The 22384-nt window shown below is 39.9% G+C and overlaps 1 protein-coding gene across 12 annotated transcripts in view; it reads left to right on the top strand.

Annotated features, from left to right (window-relative positions):
• The window catches only part of ERC2 (ELKS/RAB6-interacting/CAST family member 2), a 907015-nt gene that overhangs the window by 466908 nt on the left and 417723 nt on the right, over positions 1-22384 (top strand). For all 12 annotated transcript variants that reach the window (XR_009222735.1, XM_058561400.1, XM_058561371.1 and 9 more), the window contains one exon: positions 20318-20453. Coding sequence is in view for 11 of the 12 variants with exons in the window: in XM_058561400.1 (XP_058417383.1) it covers positions 20318-20453 (136 nt within the window). In the remaining variant the exon portion in view is untranslated. The remainder of the gene's footprint in view (positions 1-20317; positions 20454-22384) is intronic.

The following is a 22384-nucleotide window of genomic DNA, read 5'->3' as shown; positions in this document are numbered from 1 at the left end:
TTCCAGTCTTATCTTAAAGCCCACCATACACAGAAAGCCTCTCCACCCGATGTTTGTGTCACTGAATTTTTTCTCATTCCCTATACTTGCTAGACTTTTTCCATCTCTCTCCATTTGAGCATACTCTTCCCATTGGTTAAATGCCCCTTTCCTCCTCTTCTCCTGCAAAACTCCTACTCATCCTTGAAGTCCTAGTTCATATGTCACCCTCTCAGTGTTCTCAAAAGACAGTAGTTCCACCTTGTGTTCTGACAGTACTTAATGTTGCTGTAAAAAGCATTCTATTTTCCAGCTACGTGTTTCTCCCTTCCACTAAACTTTGAACTGTCTAATGATAAAGACAATTTCCTCTTAATCTTTGTGTCTTCAGTTCCTGGCACATGGTTATTGCTCCATAAATATTTGTTGGATGAATAGATGTATAGATGGATGGAAGGAGAGATAGACAGATTGGCAGCGGAGAAGTCAGATAGGAGCTGTTTCAGTGTCTGGACAAAGAAAAGAAAGGCATGACCTAAGATGGCAGCAATAAGAATAGAAAGGAGGTAACTGCTTTGGTAGATATATTACATTAAAATGGCAGATCTGGTCATCCACTGAACATAAAGTGTTAGGAAGAAGGAGGACTTACTCCTCCTTGCCTCCCAATCTTGGATGACTTTCATGGAGAAGAAACTGCAAAAGAAGTAGAGTGAGCTTTGGCTTTGGAGAGGGGACAGTTGAGAACTTAGTTTTGAATATATTGAGCTATATGTGGAATATCCAGGCAAAGTTGTTCAATAGACATTTGAAAATTCTAGAAACGTACAGATGCTTGCTCCTCCGGAGGGGAAGATTTCAGTTTGCTGCCTGGCATTCCCTCTTTCAGCTCTACCATCTCTCTCCAGCCCTTTATCCACACCACAGTCTATCTGTTCCTGACATGGAAAGATGTCCAAGACATATTGTAAAAGATATAGCATTGTCCGTTGTAGTTTTTAAGGGGGATGTATGTCTATTCGTGCATTATGCATAAAAAAATTTCTGGAAAGATTGACAAAAAACGCTTAACAGTGTGAGTGGTTATTGGGAAGGTGAAGGGGGACTATAACTTCTCTTTTTAAAACTTTTTTATACTATTTAATTTTTTATTACTAGCATGTGTAATTTTTTAAAATTAGGATATAATTTATATACCATAAAATTCACCCTTTTAAAGTGTATAATTCAGTGGTTGTTGGTATATTCACAAGCTTGTGCAACCAACACCACTGTCTAATTCCAGAATTAAATTTTCATCACCCCAGAAACAAACCCTATACCCATTAGCAGTCACATTTGTTTCCCCAGTTATTCCCCCTCCTTCCCTCAGCCCCTAATCTACTTTCTATCTCTGTTGATTTGCATATTTGGGACATTTCGTATAAATGGGATCATATAGTACGTGGTCTTTTGTGACTGGTTTCTTTCACTTAGCACACTGTGTTTGAGATTCATTCACGTTGTAGCGTATATCAGTACCTCATTCCTTTTTATTGCTGAATAATATTTCATTGTATGTGTATACCATATTTTGTGTATTCATCCGTTGATTGACTTTTGGGTTGTTTGTACTTTTTAGCTATTCTGAATAATGCTACTGTGAATATTCATGTGCAAGTTGTTGTTTGAACATATATTTTCATTTCTCTTGGGTATATACCTAGGAGAGGAAGTGCTGTGTCATATGGTCACTCTATGTTTAACTCCTTGAGGAACTGCCAAATTGTTTTCCACAGTGGCTGTGGTATTTTATATTCCTACCAATACCGGATAGTTATTCCAATTTCTCCATATTCTCACCAACATTTGTTATTGTCTGCCTTTTTGATCATAGCAATCCTAGTAGTATGAAGTGGTATCTCATTGTGGTTTTGATTTGCATTTCCCTAATGACTAGTGATGTTGAATATCTTTTTATGTGCTTATTGGCCATTTGTGTATCTTCTTTGGAAAAATGTCTCTTCAGATCGTTTGCCCATTTTTAATTGTATTTGTCTTTTTGTTGTTGAGTTATAAGAGTTATTTATTTATTCTGGATACTAGACCATTATTAGATATATGATTTCTTATATTCTCTTGTGTAGTAGTAATTTTACACTTGTATTTGCTGTGTTCTATTAAAAAAACTCCTGTCCGATACATGATAGTTGACATTTTTTAATAAGTTGGAAGGGTGATAGCTTAAGAAAATTATGCTCTCAGCAGAAAGTAAGTGAATTTGTACTATTATATTTATAATTAAATATGTTGCTTACAAATAAATTACCAGTTGACAGTTTTACATTGGCACTGCTTTTTTGAGGATGCCGTGAGATAGGGTTAGGAACAGTTTACTAAACATTGAGAACTTTTTCAAAGTAATCTTGACCCCAAACGTATATACTCCTACTAACACGTGGTCACTTATTTCAAATAGATGCTTACCCTCTTTTGCTGATGTCTTAGCTACCTTTGAAATGGACATGCTCCTTGAGTATTCACTTAGCTTTTGTCTGTTGATACGACTGAACTTCAAAATTTGAGCCACTTCCAACCAAATAATTTGCCCGTTTTAATGCTCAGGGTATGGCCTCATTTTATAGTGCCATAAAATGAAATTTAAAAAGCTTCTCCAGAGAGCTGTGATTACCAGTTTTTTCTTTAGTTGTTAGCCAAGCTAATAAATATTCCCAGCAGTTCTGTCATCATATGTCATATAAAACTAGATCTAAGGATCAAATCTAAGAGAGGATCCCAAGCACCACAACCTTCTATGCAGCTTGAGAGGAAGAAGTGACCCACCTGGTAATTAGACCCTTGGGTTTTCAGAAGCAAGACCTAACACACACACCTGAGAGGGGTGGTTGAAGGGGACCTTGAAAAGGTTTGGCTTGCTGAGGACCTGAGGCTGGCTGCTCAGGGAAGTAAAGTTATAACTGCGTGGCCCTGTGGTGCTGTATGTTCCCAGTTCTCACTGAGGAAACACTTGGCTGTGATTGGAGATAGTCAATGAGCCTCTCTTCCATGATAGATATATCTATATCTATATCTATATCTATATCTATATCTACATCTACATCTACATCTACATCTACATCTACATCTACATCTACATCTACATCTACATCTACATCTACATCTATATCATGTTTTTTTCCAATTCCCGACCAGCGGCTTTCCAATCTTCCTGCTTTTCTGGCTCCTCAGCATACCTCCTTGGCTTCTCTAGCACATAGTCTCTCTTTTCAAAGCTCTCCATTAAAGCCTGGGACCTTTCTCAAGTTCTTGACAGCCAGTAATTCATAAAGGAAAAATGAATTAACTCCGTTTTAGTATAGCTGTAGGGCAAGAGAGTTGTTTGGAAGTGATTGCTGCAGGCTGTTAAGACAGCTACTTAGCTTTCAGGGCTGGCAAGAGGAGGATGAAAAGTAATGAGTTAACCTGGTAAGAATTTGGCCATTTTAATCATTCGAGTCTGGGTATGCTTTGTCTCCATTTATACCGAGTGGGGAAACAGTTATCTTGATAAGCAGGGATTTATCTCACCCCACCTCTCAGTGGCTGCCTGGATTCAGAGTAGAATAGACTCCTTTATGTAGCAAGGGGAATGGGCATGCTTTGTATGAGTAAGAAAAAGAAAAAAAGCCATTGGTGTTTTTTCAAAGTTCTTATCAGCAAAGAGCATTACTGAGAAATCCAATAGGGTAGTGATGACATTCAATTTTATTTGTACCAGGAATGCACAGATGGCTGGAATTAGCAGCTATTCACTTTTAGCACATATCTCTCATTAATGTTAGTGGGAATTACAACAGACCTATCAAAGGGGAAAAATAGAGGCGAGTCTGTAGTATCAAATAAACGTGCATCGTTTTTGTGCAAAGGTCACATACTTTGAATAATTCCTTTCTGTAATTGTAACTTCCCATAGTTAGTTTACTCTTCTTGCTGAATTAGTATGTTGTCATGGTATTTTTAATGGCCTGAAGAAAAGTATTTCAGCAAACTGCCTAGGTCTGAGATTTATAATTAGTCACTGCAGCTTGTGGGATCATTTGTGAATAGCCCAATCGAGATGTGTTTTTACGTAAAAGTTCTCCTTGATTAATTGCCCAGGAAATGCTTCCAGTTCATAGGGATTTGTAAATCTGTATCATAAAATATTCCATTCCTAACAGTTAAGTCAGTGAGAAACTTGTGATTTTTTTTTTTTAATTATCATGTATTCAGGTATTGCCAAGACTTTTCCTTTAATCAATTTCCACCAAACAACAATATAGAAATTCAATGCCAAAAGCCAGGGAAACTACAGTTCCTTATTATTTCAGTTCTACATTCAGGACATAAACAAATAGCCTGATTTTCTGGAAGATCCAAATTAAAATGTAATATTAAAAAAAAGAAAAGAAAGATCAAATGGAAATAAAATCAATCAATTAAAAATACAAGCAACCTAGGACTTGAGTTGACTATGGTACAAAAATTTAGTAAGAATTTGGCACGTTATTTTCTAATAGAATGTTGCTTTCCTTACGGGCTGGCCTTTGGATATGCTGAATTTATAGGAGTTTTCAGTTTCTTCAGTTGGAAAAGGGGGAAATCTTTCTTGCTTCTGATCTTTTCTTTGGGTGAAGAAGAATTCTGATTTTGTAAGGTGCAACAAGAAAGAATTTAGGGTTTATACCAGCAAATGGGCTTAAGGTACAAGAAATCACTGCATAGGGTGAAAAATATGAGGTTGGGACGCTGTTAACAGAGCAAAACACCCACTTTTTGCAAATGAATTCCTTTTTTTCTGCTTTATCTTGAATCTTAAATATTTTCATATTCATCTAATTAATGTTGATGGTCTTTTTCTCATAAAAGTAAAAAAATATTAACATGACTTATTACCTACCGGTATAGAAAAATCAATCTATACAATGTGACTTCAAATTATTTCTCATTTCTAAATAATGCTACAGCTACATTTAATAGAGTCATTCATCATTATCCTGTAGGAACTTTATAAAAGTTCAGTTATTCCCCAAACCTCAGCCATTCACTGGGTAAATGGTTTCCTTGGATGCTGTATGAGCAATGTTAGAGCAGGCTTCCTCTTGTCTGTCCATCTGTCTTCACAGAGTCTCAGATGGCATTTAGTCTCTTGTGGTATCTGTTTTGTACAATGGGTAGAGCTTTTGCATAAAGGAGAGATGCCCTCGCAGACCTGCTCAGGGGTGTGTGTGTGTATGTGTGTATGTGTGTATGTGTGAACTAAGTACAAATATATGTATGTATGTTTTTGTATGTGTATGTTTGTGTGAAATAAATATAAGTAGCATATGTGTGTGTGGACTAAATATATGTGTATGTGGGTATACATATATATATGTGTGTGTGTGTGTGTGTGTATGTATATGTGTTTGTATCTCCTGATGTAAAAAACAGAATATATTCTCTGAAGCAGAAGCCACTATTATTATTATTCTTTTCCTTATCAGTGAAATTACTGTAAGGTGGCATTTATAGATCCCTTACTATATGCCAGGAACTCTTCATGCATTATCTCATTTATTTCCCTTTTGGATAAGTATTATTATTCATATCCTGTTTTACAACTAAGGAAACTGATGCATGAAAATTAATTCACCTGTCACAGGTCCTTTGGTGAAGAAATGATCCATCTGAGATTTGAACCCATGCAATCAGGCTCCAAGTCATGGCTCTTAAGCTCACTCTGTCCCACTGTTACTTTCAGCCTGTCTCTAGTCTGAAGCTACTAGATCTGATCCAGGGTTTTCCTGACTCAACTTGGAAGGATGGTTGGTGCTGCTTTTGAAAGCATAGGAAAGGCGTTGTTCTGCTTCCAAGCAGAATCCCCAGGTCGGTGAGGGCTGGGATCTCTTAAGGGAGAGTGAAGGTCAGCAGTCTCCACCTTCCTGGGAATAATGAAGTTGCTGAACTACAGCAGAAAGGGTGACTTATTCTAGTACTGAACAAAAGGAGACTTTTAAGAAGCTCTAACGATGCAACCTGGGGGCTGGCTCAGTGACAACCAGATATAACTGCTTATACCTTGCCTGGCATTCCCAGTAATGCTGAGAGTCCTAGACATACCAGCCAATTGAGTATATGCAAGTCACTGAACTACTCTGAGCAATAATCTCATCAGCCATACATGGAAGATGGAGACTCGATGCTTGCTCCTCCTTGTTCTTAAATGCTATTTCTATCATTTCTAGCCATGGCTTTAGTGGTACCCAGGAATCTTTGTTGTTGTTAGTTATGTGTCTAAAAATTAGGATGACTTTATGTACAGATGAATGTTTATGTATTTATTAGCTATGCTTTTTTTGTACTAGGACATCCATAACTTGCAGAAACATATGATTTCACTGATTCTTGCTTAGAAAGAATCTAAAGCTAAAAAGTATGTAAGGTAAAAATACGTAAAGAAAAATATTAAGTAGGTAGAATAGCTAGCGCATAGGTATAGCAAAAATCATTGAAATGGTACAGTGATGACTAAAGTTTGGGAAACCCTTATTAACACTATTATTCCTCAGATTTTCTACCTTAGAGCAATAATTCAGTGGGATGATCCTGGGGGGAAAAAGGATTTGGGTCAAGTAAGTCCAGTAAACATATCCTACCATTTTGGAGATTCCGTTTTTGAAGATTCACAGAGTACGCTACAATAGTAAAGGCTCTGAAAATTCCTGCAGTATAAGAAACCTGTTCACATTTTTCTGTGCTCTCAAGACTTATTTGATCCTAACCCTTCTTTTTGTTTTGTTTTGTTTTCATGTTTTTGTTTTGGTAACAGTTATTAACATCCCGTACAGCTAGTGCTGCCAAAACGCTGTAAACCACTGAGTTAAGGAAAACATCATTGAGTGAAACTGAAACAGGTGGCTTTACAGTAATGGATTTTGGAAGTGGTTAATTATGTTGAGGCAACTGTGTGGGGAAGTGGTTTGTTCTGTCTTCTCGTATAATTGGGGGGAAGTGGTTTATGCCCTCTTCGTTGATAATTCTACCACTACCACTCTGTTATCCTTCATTGATTTTCATTTCATCCACCACCCACCACTGATTCTGTTTTACTCATTGACATTGGACTATGAGTTAGAAGAGGTCTGAGTTATGAGAAGCAGACTGGAAAGAACAGGCATTTATTTTTGCAGTGTGTTGTCATGGGGATAAATACTTGGGAAAGTGTAAGGATGCATAAATTTCCATAACCCCTCATTGGCCATAAGTTAGGCCTTTCAGATGCCTTAGGTTGCATTGGTAAAAATGGATTGGAAGAAGTTTGGGAAATGGAAAAATGAAGTCTGTTAGTTGGATACTGAGGTAAATAGTTCCCAAGAAATATTTAAAATGGATAGTAAAAAGATTGTGAAATATTTTAAAAGATTAGCACAGATAAAATGAGTTTAAAAAGTTTAAAAAATAATTAACATATAATTTGGACATTGGTTAATGTCCAAATCTGTACTCTCCAATATGGTAGCCACTAGCCACATGTGAATATTTCAATTTAAATAAATTATGATTAAATAATATTGAAAAATCAATTCCATAGTTGCACAAGCTACATTTCAGATGTTCGGTAGCCACATGTGGCAAGTGGCTACTGTATCGGACAACACAGAAGTGCAACATTTCCATAATTGCAGAAAGTTCTATTGGATAGTGCATATGGTAGACAGAAGTCTAACATGGCCCCATGATTTCCACCTCATGGTTTTCACAACCTCGTATAATCGCCTCCACTTGAGTGTGGGTAGGACCTGTGACATGCATCTAGCTAGTAGCATATGGCAAAGGTGATGAATGCTCCTCCCTTGAATAGGGTATGTTGTATGGCAAAGGTGATGGGATGTCCCTCCCATGATTACTTTACGTTATATAAGACTCCATCTTAGCAGACTGGAGAGAGAGAGATTCTTCTGCTGACCTCAAAGAATCAAACAGCCATGTTGTGAACTGCCTATGGAGAGGGCCACATGGCAAGGAACTATGAACAGCCTCTGGGACCTGAGGGCAGCCTCCAGCTCCAGCCAACAGCCAGTAAAAAGCTGGGAACCTCATTCATACAGCTGAAGGAAAGGAATTCTTCCAACAACCTGAATGAGCCTGGAAGCACATTCTTCCCCAGTTATGCCTACAGAAGAGAAATGCAGTCCAGTTGACATCTTGATTTCAGCCTGGTAAGACCAGGAGCTGAGGGACCAACCAAGCTGTGCCTGGACTTCTGACTCACAGAAGCTGTGAGATAGTAAATGAGTGTGGTTTTAGGCTGCTAAATTTGTGGTAATTTGTTATGCAGCAATGGAAAACTGATGCAGTGTTAAGTCTGAATTATCTTTGGGATGGTCTGATAAGCCGCACCTCAGATGGACCAGATCCTACAAAGAGTATAACTTGCTTATTGAGGCTAGTGCTTTACTTCTTACTTGGAGAAAAAAGATTATAACTCTCAAAAAGGAAGGTCTAGGCCTGCCTAGCGTGTTCCATTCACTTTTGTGACAAAGATCTCATAATAATGTACAATAATATTTTATTATTTTTATATAGAATAATAGATAAGACCATGAGCTTCAGCATCATAGAAACCATGGTTCAGATTTTGGATCCCCTACTTATTAACTGTATGATGTTGGGCAAATTATTTAGCCTCTCTAAGCCTCTGTTTCTTCATCTGTAAATGGGAGTAAAAATACTTTCCATGTAAGGATGTTGTTTTGCTTAACTGAGATTGTATTTTTTACAATGCTTAGCATGGTGCCTGACACATAATATGACATCCAAAAACAGAGAGTGTTTTTATTATTTAGTAATATTTTAACATTGATTTCTGATAGGAAATAATATAAACTCTGACCTGATTTCTGTACTCTAATTTGGAAAATCAGCATGTAAGAATTTTATCTTCTTATACCTCTGTTGTATTTTATGTACAGGCTGCTACAGCCCAGTTCCAGGTTGGATACAATAAAAATAGGTCTTGCATACAAGACCTATTTGTGCTCATAGGTTGCTTTGGCTGTATATAGTCTGAGCAAATCGCCCCCAACTTCTGGTCAGACTGTGGAATGTTGGTTTCCTCCACATTAGCCCCCCAGGGGTCAATTTTCACAGTTTCCATATGTTTTTATATTACTCCAAACTGTAAATACAAGTGACACCCTAGCAAATTGGCCCTACTGTGCCTATGTTTAGCAGTGAAGCCTTAGGCTTTTAGAATAATACAATACTCCATGGAATTGTGGCAATTATACAAATGTTTTGTTTTTAAAGTGTTCAGATTACTTTTTTTTTTTTTTTTGATCTGAAAAGAAGTAAATGATGTGCAAAGAGAAGATATGAGGTGAGAACAGGGGAGGAGTTTTAATCTTATGTCTTGGCCCTGTCTTGGGTTTGTCCCGGTGGGCCCAGAAGTTCCATCCTAAGATCTGGTACCTGTTATCTGTTGTTGTCCTTGCCTCTTTGTTTTTCTCTTACTTTCCCCTTTTTGTTGAGCTTCTTTTATTTTCACTTATTTTATCATCTCCAAACTTGTCTCTGATGAAATCTGCTGGTACAGGAAGAAGAACCAAACTCATTATGATGCAGTGAAGTTCTAGGATATGAAATACACTAAACATTTCTACTTGTGGGGATAGATTCATCCATAAAATCTAATGATTTGTTCACAAAGTGGTCACACTGATGTTAACAGTTTCAGAAAACGGAAATTAATTGGGAAATTGCATGGTATCCGTGTTGGTTTTGTGTTCTGCTTCATAGCTGGGTCTTCATTTCAGTAACTGTTGCTGCCACCATGAAGTTTGAAGCTGTTAAGCTCCCACCTTCCATTCCAAAGCTCCCCTGGTGGAAAGCTAATACTCTTGGGTAATTACCTCATACGTGTCTAGTTCTCTAATAGTCAACCAAGTTGCTGCTCGGGGCAGGCATCCTGTGAAGTTTGGAGTGATGTGCCTTAAAGTGGCTAGACTACAGAACAGAGGTTGTAGCCTGAGAATTTCCATTTCTACTCCCTAGAAAGTTCTGGGGCTACTTGGGAGAAGAGAAAGTGGGACAGTGGTGTGAAGGAACTCTGCAACATTCTCCACAGTTGGTTGGCACAGCACAAAGGTTAAGGGGATGAGGGTGGCATCTGGAGCCAGACTGACTAAGAATCTTGCTTCTGCTACTCACTTGCTCTGTAACTTTGGGTAATTTCCTCATCTGTAAGAGGAATAATCAAAAGGCCTGCCCTATAGGGTTGTTGTGAGGATTAAATGAGCTAATATATATAAGATGCTTAGAGCACATCATGTGATGTGAGTATTTGCTACTCTGATTTTCATTACTACATGGCAGTGTTAGAAGATGTCTAGACCAGGGTTTAGCAAACTCTGGCCCGTGGGCCAGATCCATCCCTGCTGTCTGTTCTTGTAAATAGTTTTGTTGTGACGCAGCCATGCCCATTGCCTGTGGCTGCTTTCATGCTTAGTACTTTACATAGGGGCCATATGTCCCCTAAAGCCTAAGATATTTACTGTCTAGCCTTTTACAGAAGAAGTTTGCTGATCCTTGTTTTTGGAGTTCAGAAAGCTTTTCTCGACAGCATAAGTAAAAACAAGCCATCAATCTGCTGTGAACCTTGTAGATTTTTTTTAACCATCTATTGAATATAAATTAAATTAGGAAAGAGATACCTAGGTCATTTCTTTTGGACTCAGCCTTTTAGACTTTCAGTTTAATTTCAAGAATGACCTTTACAGGAATGAGAACTCTAGGTAGTTATTGTGTTTGTACTAGGTAATAATACCCAGTTGTATTCCGTATCAATCTAGTTTATTTCTTTTTGCTTTGACTGGGTACCATTTCATTGACAATAAACTGATATTCACTATATGAGATTGAATTCTTCTTTATAGAAAGTGCCTTCCTGACAAACAAATATAAGAGAGCAATCTTAATTCACGTAAATCCGTGGATACACATTTCTAAATTTTTTGTGTTCACACAAAACATCTGGCAAACACAAGGGGGCCTGTTTCATCCTTTGACCGAATAGCAGCAGGTTTCAGAATTAAATTCAATCCAACAGAAATCTCTTGGTGACAGTGGACTAGGCATTGTGCTAGATTCTTAGAGTAGAGAAGAGAACAAGACAGATGTGATTACTGTGCAGAGGGGCTTATAGCAGAGCAAGGGAAACATTAAAGGATCAGAAGTATGATGAGTTCTTAGTGAGGCAAGCACAGCATGATTTGGGAGTTTATAACGGGAGGACTCAACTTTCTAGATTGACCAAGAAAGCTTCCCAGGGGCCATTGTATTTCCATTGAGGTATGAGGGATAAATATGAGTTATCTGTGATGAAAGGGCTAGGATGGGAGTGAAGTAAAGAGCTTTCTAGAAGAAACCACTATGCAGAGGCTCTGAGGATGGTAGGACTTGATGTGTTGAGGGTGCAGATGGAAGGTCACTGTGGCTGGGGAGAGTAGGATGAGATTAGACTTGGGGAGGCAGCAGTTAGATCTGGTATGAGTCATGGAAAGAAGCGTGGACTTTTCCACAGATAGTGGAAATCCAATGAGATGTTTTAAGCAGCAGAGACGTATGTTTTGCCCCAGATAGACTCTTTCTCCTGCCCTGTGGAGAATGGATTAGATGGACCAGTCGGAACTGGCATCCTCACCCAACTTGGAGATGATGGTAGTTTGAGCCAGAAAGGCTGTGGTCAGGAGTCATTCCTTCACTCTGGTGAATACCCCAAGGATGGGCTCTGTTCTGGTAGTAATGCCTGTCTGGTGGTAGAACAGTCAATAATCAATTAAAAATGCAAATAAATGTATAATTACAAATTGTGGTGTGTGCAATGAAGGAAGTGCACAGAGTGCAGTGATAAAACTTGTCAGTGAGGAGAAGGGGGCATTGTTGGATTTGGTGCCCAGAAAAAGCCCCTCTGAAGAGGTGATATGTGAGCTGAGACCTGAGGGATGAAAGTTAGCCATGGAGGAGTGGTGGCTGTGGAGAAGAAAGGGGAGGGAGTCCCAGACAGAAAGAAAAGCATGTGTGTATGCCCTCTGGTGGGAAGGAGCTGGTGTGATCTAGGAACTGAAAGAAGACTAGATTCTGGATTCTGGGGGTAAAGGTGAGAATGGTATGGGATAAGGCTGGCGAGGTCCACAGGTGTGTGACTTGATTCTTTGGGAAATGGGAAACTGTTGGAGGATTGCACACCAACAACTGCACAATCTGACTTGTTTTGAAACACTCACTCTTGCTGCTGGGTGGAGAATGGATTAAAAGGGGAGCAAGAATGGAAGCAAGAAGCCCAGTGAGGAGAGAAGAGCATCATGGTCCAGGCAGGAAATGATGGTGACTTGAGCTTTTGTGACAGCAAGGGTGATGGAGAAAAGGGCTCTGTCCACTCTTTGTTTCCGTATCTATATTCCTGCACTACTGGCTCTTAGCAGGGCATCGAGGCATGTGGTATATGTGAAGCCATGATGTACTGAAATAGGAGATACTTGCTGGGCAGGTAGAGATGGCAGGGGAACCCTGCTTTGGGCTCTCCTGGTGGTGAATCTGCCACCACTTGACCATATGGACTGAGAAGCCTGAGCATGTAGTCCAGTCTACAGTGAAGGGGATGTAGAACATCACAACACATTTACTGCTTGACAATGAGAAAAATAATCATGCCAGGGCTACCGTTCTTAGACTTACATGACTAGTGTGTGGTCTCTGGGTTACCAGACCTACATGGGAGGCCAAGCAATAAGAAATTTATCTGGTAAATAATAAATTGGAGCCAGGCCTGTTAGTCATGTGACCCTTATAACTGTGTATGGTCTGCTCACCAGGAATAGCGTCTTGTTATTAGATGCCCATGGATTAAACATCGAATCCTGAGGAGGGTGAAGAACAGGCCTTGCCTTTTCCCTATGAGTTTCCTGTGGGTGCCTCTGGAGGAGGGCAGAGGACATCAGAGAGGGCCTGGATCTTTCTACTCTCTATCCCTGGGGTCTTCCATAATAGTCCCCCACCATCTACTCTCTTTAGCTTAGGCTCTCAGACATGGGGTTCCATTCATATTTGGGGTGTCACTTTATTGGTATTTGTGGGGAGGAGATTCTTCAGGGCCAGCATGAGGGAGAATATTTGAAGGAAGTCACCCCTTCAGAATCTCCCCCAAGTGAAATATCTACAAGAAAAACAAACCCTTCTCTTGCTAATTGTGACCACCTCCTGCTGTGTATCCTGGTCCCTATGTTTTCCTAGCTTGGATAAGTAAGTCAGTGGTGGAGGGAGGGGAGAATAGCTATGTGCTCTGAAGAGGGTTTGGGGCAGGGGGATCAGGCTGACGTTTATAAAGCACTCACTGTGTACCAGGTACTGTTTTAAGAGCCTTAGAGTTATTAAATCATTTAATGCCCTTTCCTCCCAATGAGATGACATGCCCAGGGGCACACACCTTATAAGGGATGCTTTTGTGATAACAGGGCAGCCAATCTGGCAACAAAGTCCTTGGTCTTGGGCATCTTACTATTCTGCCTCTTGATGCCCTTGGTCTGAAATGATTCAACCATTTCATCAGGCTAAGTGGGAAATAGCCTGATAGAATCATCTCCCCAAAGAGGGTGCCAGTAGGACCTGATACTACAAGGTGGAAGGCTAAGACTCTCTTCACCTCCAGCAAGCTCCGCTTCTCAAGTTTTCAAATCTGAACGCTCCTTCCCCTTTAACACCTTCTCTCTTAGCTATGTTATCAGGTTTTGGGATGTCCTGCTGGCCTGGTAAACGATAAGTGGTGTCTTTTTAAGGTTTGTTGGCATTGTGTGCTTTAACTGAGGGTGGTCTTGTCTCTGGGTCTTTGTGTAGTCCCAAACAGCACAGAGGATGTGGGAATAGAGGAGACAGGAGGGTACTCACCTCCAGGGAATGAAGGGAGCAAGGACTGTAGGTAAGGAAGGAAGGAGAAATCCCCTAGGAGGGAAGTGAATGTGGAAAGCATGGGGAGATGAGTGGGTATCTCACTGAAGGGCTTGGCAAGGACTTAGTCAGTCATCAAAGCTAGTGGTCAAACGAGTGGGCTGCTCTTGAGAGGCTGTCGCAAATGCAGAGTCCAAGAGACCTGGCTTGTTCTGAAGTTAAGTCCTAAGACCTTGGCCCTACTTGTTGCTCTTTGCTGGGAAGAGAGCTGAATTCAAGTAGCTACAGCTGGCCAGATACTTTCTCTTTCAGGAAGGAATATCATGCTCCTGACGTTTAGTACATTTGCACGTGCTATAAAAATATCGTTAGAATGTTTATGATAGCTTTCTAAAATTTATAGCTATGCTGAAGTACTGAATGGTATTTACAAGCTTTAAAAAAGTGGGATCATCTCAGTGGTTAAAAGTAAAAGCTTTTATTATTGGAAATTCTGCATGCAATACTCATTGTCAGCTTCCATTGTGTGTGTGTGTGGCCCATCTACTTGTGCAGTCGCTTCAGGATCACAGCTCACTTACCCATGATTGTCGTGACCTTCCTGCAGTGCTTGCATTAGGATAACCTTCCAGGAATGTAACTCATCTTGTTATTATGGAAATCACAAGTGGAAGCTGAACGTATGACCAAAAGGGTTTAACAATGCATTCCAAAGTCCATTGTTTGAGGTATTTGGAATACCTGCTGTTCCAGTGTGGGAAGTAAGACACTAAATATGTGTTCACAATATTGCACAAGACATGATTACATTCATATTGTAAGCTAAGAGTGAAACAGGGAGGTAACGTGCTGTAGTCTGTTCTAAGCATTTTACCTGTACTAATATATCAACTCTTCACAATAACTCTACGAGTTAGACACAGTTATTCCCATTTTATATGTAAGCTGAGGTACAGACAGGTTAAGAAACTTGCCCATGGTCACACAGCTAGAAAGTGGTGGACTTCTGATGGGAGCCCAGGCAGCCTGGTTCCTGAGTTTATGCTACTAGCCCCTCCACTGCAGCTGTTCGTGGAAGATTCATATAACCCAGAAACTGTCTTACATGGGGGTTGTACCACTGTATACTCCCAGTTAAACCTACATCTAGTTATTTATCCAAGAGAAATGAAAGTACATGTCCACAAAAAAACTAGTACAAGACGTTTCATTGCAATCTTATTCTTAATGGTAAAAAATTTGAAACAGTCCAAATATCCATTCAACAAAGAAATAGCTAATCAAACTATAGTATATTCATGTTAATGGAGTACTACTCAGCAATAAGGTGGAACTTATACACAACAGTATGGATGAATCTCAAAAACTTTACACTGAGACACAAAGAGCATGTAGTGTATGATTCTATGTTTATGAAGTTCAAGAACAGACAAAATGAATCCATGTAGATAAAAGTTAGAATAGTGATTACTTCTGGGCAGGGGAAGGGCCATGAGGCTGGGTGATGGCAATGCTTTATATTTTGATTGGTCAAAAATCATTGACTTGTGCACTTAGTATGCATGCATTTTCTTGTATGTATTTATGGCTCACTTAAACACACACACAAATGCATAGAGTAACATGTGAAAGCTCCCTCTTCTTCCCCAACCCCATTCCCTTCCTCAGTAGTAACCATTGTTTACAGGCTGTAAACAATGGTGTGGGTGTGGGGTTTCCAGGAGTTTCCACTTCCATGCATGTGTGTATATATACATCCAAATAGGCTTTTATATTTTAACATAAATAAGATCAGACTATATGTATTATTCTGCTCCCTGCTTTCTTTTTTGATTAACAATATGTCTTGATGGTTTTTCCATGTCCATACTTCAGTTTTGCCTTAATCTTCTTAACTAGCTTAGGGTTCCATGGTATGAGTGTGCTTGATTTCTTCAGTAGATGATTAGGCAGTTTGCAAATTTTCACTTTTACAGTGCTACAATGAAAATTTTTGTACATATGTATTTATGCACATGTGCAAGCATTTTCGTAGGCTACTTTCTTAGAAGTGGGTTTGCTTAAGCAAAAGGTGTGTATACTTTAGTGGGTACTGCCAAATTGGTTTCAAAAATGTTTTTGTCAATTACACTCCTCCTGACCACATACGAGAGAGTTGGATTCTTGCATCCTCTCCAACAGTGGATGTTATCAATCTTGAAAGTTTTTGACAGCAGATAGGTAGAAAAATGGCATCTTGTTTCTGCTGAGATTTTAAAGGAAGTTTTAATTTTTCTCCTTTATATACAAATGTACACACGCCCTTGGAGTAACATATGCATCTTCTGTCCTGTACTCCTGGGCTGTGTAATTCTAGAGGCCTCTATGCCTGATGTTCTCTCACCAGCAAGTTAGAGAACACTTTTTAGTTTTAATTTAATGGACTATTCTAGTGAAAATAGCAGGATTCTGTCCTCTCTGACATTCATTCTTAATATGATAGTCTTGATACCTGTTGGGATTTTTTTTTATTTAATCCAAATTCCTTAAAGATGGCTGAATTTTGAAAAGTGACATGACTTGCTTTGTGAAACTGGTCAATTTAAGTCGAATGTTGAAAACTGATCCTACCGCTGTACCCTCCAACTAACCTCCATCCACTCCCCATCCCATAATTGCTTTTTTTGTGTGTGTGTGTGAGGAAGATCAGACCTGAGCTAACATCCGTGCTAATCCTCCTCTTTTTGCTGAGGAAGACTGGCTCTGAGTTAACATCTATTGCCAATCCTCCTCCTTTTTTTTTCCCCCAAAGCCCCAGTAGATAGTTGTAGTCATAGTTGCACATCCTTCTAGTTGCTGTATGTGGGACGCGGCCTCAGCATGGCCGGAGAAGTAGTGCGTCGGTGCGCGCCTAGGATCCGAACCCCGGCCGCCAGTAGCAGAGCACACGCACTTAACCGCTAAGCCACAGGGCCGGCCCCCATAATTGCTTTTTAAAATATTTGCATCTTGGATATATTTTTAATAGTGTTTCCCTGGAGAAAAATTTCACTCCAGAAACTGTTTTTTCAGGACATGGAGGAGGTCAGTTTCTGGCGGAGCCTGGGAATGCCCAAGTTACCTAGTGGGTAGAAGTTTGGGAAGTGGGTATCAATGACACCTTCTGAGGCAATATAGCCAGAGGGCTTTGCAGTCTGCACCCGTAGGGGCTCTGCCTTCCTAAGTTTAGAGACATTTGAAAGCTGTACTGAGTTTGGCATGATTTATGCAGTGTGGGTTGACTTCTGCGGGGGTGGGGGGGGGTGAGATACAAGGACTGATAGGTCACTTACAGATTTTATTCTTGGAAATGATGAAATTATTACTAGCAAAAAGTACTATGGTCATTTCTTCAATAAACGTCCAATGAGCATCTGTGGGGGTATTTTCTCTTCTCCAAGGGATCTCATATTTTTAAATTTCATGACTTCTCTACCTGCCTTCCTCTCTCTTCTCCTACCCCATAAATTACTGTGACAACCTATGATTCAGGTAGCCTTAGGGCTTCCCTGAGGGGCACCTGAGAGAAGGATTATCTGGTAGATGAGGCTCTGATCACCTGTTCCCACCCCATCCCACGCCTTACATCTTTCCTACCTCTGGCAGAGCAATTCTACTTTCCCTTTTTGACTTCCAAGTAGCTTTTATTAGAAGAAAGAATTCTACTGTTAGAAATGTATTTGAAAACCATAGCACTGCTGCAAAGGAGTATATACAGTTTATATGCATCTCTTGATATTCACATGTACAAAGACAAGATGATCCTTTTCATCACCTTGCTTTATATCCATCTAATAGGCCTAAATCCTAAGCAGTGCCATTCAAAACCCAACTTTTCTTTTCTAATCACTGGTGTCCTAAGTAAGGCAATATTTGAAGGAATGGTTGGAGAATGCTAAAGATATGCCTCCATCACAATGTCTGAACTTCAATTTCTCATTTTTCTTAGCTACTCTCTCTCTCTCTTTTTTTTTTTTTGGTGAGGAATATTAGCGCTGAGCTAACATCCGATGCCAATCCTCCTCTTTTCTGAGAAAGATTGGCCCTGGCCTAACATCCATGCCCATCTTCGTCTACTTTATATGGGACACCGCCACAGCATGGCTTGACAAGCCGCATGTCGGTGCACACCTGGGATCTGAACCCACGAACCCCGGGCTGCCAAAGCAGAGCACGCTCACTTAACCACTGCGCCACTGGGCTGGCCCCCTTAGCTACTCTTAATTGAGCAAAGCTTTATGGATGCATGGATTTGGAGTTTGTTTTCCCTTTTTGGATTGGAGAATGCTGCAGTATCCCAGAAAGTAAGGTCTAATATGTTCAGACTGCTCCGAGAACCTTGTGGGAGTTCTTTAACTATGCAAATAATGTTTGCAGTAATAATCTATTTTATCACTGGTACTTGGGGGAAAAAATGTTTAGTAGTTGGTTTTATTTAACTGTGTGCTTTAAAGTTATAAAAAAGTATTTTTTTATAACAATGTGCTCTAATTAAACAATCTCATTAATAATACTGACCTCTCCATCAGATCCTATTGCTGAGCACTGACCTGATTTCCTAAGGAACTGGAATATGCACTTGCCCCGGGTTGGGGTGGGCTTTGGTACTGCTATATCCTTGTTCAGTTAGGAAGCAAGAGGTCGTTCTTAACATCTTTGTAGTAACCAAAAGATAATGTTCTAAAAGCAGATTAGCATGTAGACTTTTGGTAGTTTTGTATGTGTACGTTACTGTGTCCAGTAAAAACAGGGAAATATCAGACAAAAATTATCCAATCCAAATAATGACTGAGGTGGCTATTCTGTCTCACTTTATATCCTCTTAATAAGTGTCATCAGTAATATTTAAGTCACAGCTTCAGTTGGTTCTGTAAATATTTATGGGGAACCAAAGTGTTCAGAATATTTTTATTAGCAGGAGTCCTAAATAGAAGATTATTCAGCTTAATAAAACAATTCTCTTGAACTTCGTTTTCTTGGAGTGGGAGGGAGTATATAATTTTATGAGGACTAGAAATAAGAGTTTCTTGTTGAGAGTGGCTTCCATTTGCTTATTAATTATTTCAGTTTGACATATGTGCTCTTTATTATCTAGTTCTCATCTCGTTTACATTTCCACAAGAGCAGTGACGCTCAGTACGCTTGTTTTGGGAGTCAGGGCTCAGTAACATTGGCTGACTTAGCAATGTTGAGGAGAGGGGATGAAGGGATTAGAAAGAACCCCAAATAATTCTGCTCCGCCACTCTCTTCTTTTGGAATCATTGCTCCCGAGCCCCCTGTACTGCCCTTCTGCCTCCCCACGTGTGGGATTAGATTTGTAACAGCTGCTGTGGACATGGTTGCCTAAATCTGTGGAATGTTTTGCTAAACGCTGTTGGTGAAATAGTGTGCATTAGGCCTGTAACTACCCCCCGCCCCCTTTTTTTTAACTCATCCTTTATCCTAGTTTTTACTCACTTGATCACTTTATGATTTTGCACTTTGACATCCTATAGATTCATTAAGAACTTTTATTCCAAGCACTGGGGCTTTATTTAACCATGATGATTAGCCAAAGTTATTCTGTTTGAGCTAAGTGATGACAATGTATTTGATTGGAGATGTGTAATTGTTATTTTTAAATCAAAGTAATGGATTATGATCTCAGAATAGGAACATGATCCAGAATAATAATAATAATTAGAACAGCAACCACTTAGAAGAAAATAAATGCTGCATCACAGACCACAGGGCCCTGTGTGCCCTAAGTCCTGCCTTCCTTTGTAGTCCCATCTTCTTCCTCACTCCCCCCCTCTCACCTTGGGCTAACCTCACTGCAGCCCTACAGTTCCTAGAAGTAGCTGAGTTCTTTCCTGCCTTGGTACTTACACTTGCTGTTCTTTCTACCTGGGGAGCTCCTCCACTGGTGTTTTCTTGGCTGGCTCCTTCAAGTCTCACCCATAGTCTTGCCTCCTTAGGGAGGCCTTCACTGGCCACAGTGACAAAAGTCATCTCCCCCACCCCAATGCCTGTTCACACATGCAGTGCACATCATCATCTCTCATAACGTGGTATTTATTTCCTTCAACATTAGGAAACCTGAGTTGTGTCTCCTTGGTACTTGTCTGTCTTCCCCACTGGACTCCAAGCTCCATAAGGAGGGTAAAGACTATACCTGTCTCATTCACCACTGCAGCCCCAGTGCCATCTTGGCACCTGAGTGCTCAAAACATATTTGTGGTTGAATGAATGGAATATTCTGAGGCCCCAACTGTTCCTGAATCCATATCAAGATATTTCATACTTAGTACTTAGATATTCTATACTTAGTACTTCTATTGTGATAACATATGATCTTCCAGTGGTTGAATTTAACCAAGCTGTGCCAACTTTTCTCAGGCATATGAAGGATCAGAATAAGAAGGTGGCCAACCTCAAGCACAATCAACAGTTGGAAAAGAAGAAGAATGCCCAGTTACTGGAAGAGGTTCGCAGGCGAGAAGATAGCATGGCTGACAATTCGCAGCATTTGCAGGTGAGCCCAACCTTCTCCTCTTAATTCCTAAATAATTGGAGATTGACTCTCTCAGAAATGTACTCATTGCTGTAGGAAAATATGCACAGAAATGGTGGACTTGCCTTTGCTCTGAGTCCAGCACTAACAATGTACTCTCAGGGAACCCCATATGTCATTCTGATTACAGAGCATCATTTTCAAAATGGTGCCCAAGAAAAGCTGATTATGGTGGAGCCTACTAATGCCGCACAGTCTTTTGGTTCCTGTATCACACGTTAAGAGGTAAGGGCTGCATTTATATAGTTGGCATAGAGCTTGAAACATGGAAATGTCTTCTTTTTAGAATTAAATTTAAGCTGTTTTGGTGTTAGTAGAAGGGATCTGTGTGCACATTATCACAGAAGGTATTTGGAAAAGGATGCATTAAGCTGATCTCAGACAGTTTACAAAACTGGTTTTGTTTTCTTCAAAACTCTGAGGCTTTGAGACAGATCATTATTCTGTCTTTTCTATGGAATATAGTTATCTCTGAATAGATGGCCCTATCTCACAAACCAACCAACTGACTGAAAGCACCAATTTTCCCTCATTAACCATCCTATTTTTGGCAGTGGAATACTCCCCATGTGCTCAATAAAACATTCAAGCTAAAACAGGGCATTTGCTTTGAAGTTCCATTATTTATTCCAGTCTGCCTTTAAACGGAACAGTTCAAGTTCGACTTGGCTGGAGTTCATGTTAAATTTTGCTTATTAATTAGTGTCTTTCTCCAGTTATATATTAAGTTTCCTCCTTAGAGATAGAAGAAGTTAGATAATTTTAATATGTACTCATAGATCATCTTTTTAATTGACCATAAGAGAAATAAGCAATTATTCCAGAGTAGGAAATATAAGGAAATGCTTTGCACAGAGCATGGCACATGGGGGCTACTTAGTCAATATTAGTTTCTTTTTTCTCTGTGTCCTCGAGGTGCCTTTATGGTGTCAGTAAAGCCCCTTTGCATCAATGCCTGATTTGGATGGCACAATAGTAGCATCAGGTCCTTTGTTTGGTCCTGGGACCACCTTAAAATGGATTGGTAGCTTATTTGAATCCACAGCTTCCTCGATGTTCTTGGCAAATCATGCCCCAGGGTTTTGGGTCTTAGTATCCCCATCAGTCATTTGAAATATTTGATTGGAACCTACAGACTGAGATAATAATAAATAAAATTTACAGAACATTTTATTGCCTTGCCAGGCATGTATTCTCCTTTATTCCTCACAATAATTTTGTTGATTTTACATATGGTAGAACTAGAGTGTCAGAAAAATTATAAAGTGACATCCTAGTAAGCAGTGGAGACAGACCTGACTCCAGGTTTTCCTGCCTTCAAGAAGCTAATGTAGAGGAAAATTAACAGTAGTAGGTACCATTTATTGAACTTTTCAGCATACTGGGTACTATGCTACGTACTTTATAGCAGCTGTTTAATTTTTATGTCATCTGGGTTGGTTGGAACTCTTAGTTGCAAGTGACAGGAACACAATCTGAACTAAGTCAAAAAGGGAATCTGTTGGCTCAATTAACTGAAAAGGCCAGGAGTGGACTTGGGACCTGACTACATTCAGATATTCAAACTATGGCATCAGGAATCTGTCTCCATCCTCCTCACAGGTGTGCTTTGCATTTTGTTGTCTTGATTCTCTGGAAGAGTGTCCACCAGCACCCTGGTGATGCCAACAATGGCCACCAGCAGCCAGCTTACATTCTATGAGTGCAGTCACCCTGAGGGGAGGAGAAAAGGTCTTTCTTAGTAGTTCTAGAAAAAGATCAAAGGCTGATAGATTGCATAAATTGGCCAGGCCAGGATTAGGTCATGTGATCACCTGGTACCTAGGGGAGATGGGCTAAGAGTAAGGCCAAGTGACCTCTCACAAGAAAGACAAGAGTTCTGTTACCAGAAG

This window comes from Diceros bicornis, chromosome 2 (assembly GCF_020826845.1).
Source record: "Diceros bicornis minor isolate mBicDic1 chromosome 2, mDicBic1.mat.cur, whole genome shotgun sequence".
Lineage (NCBI taxonomy): Eukaryota > Metazoa > Chordata > Mammalia > Perissodactyla > Rhinocerotidae > Diceros > Diceros bicornis.
The sequence above is the reverse complement of the archived record's forward strand: the minus strand, read 5'-3'. Positions and strand labels throughout refer to the sequence as shown.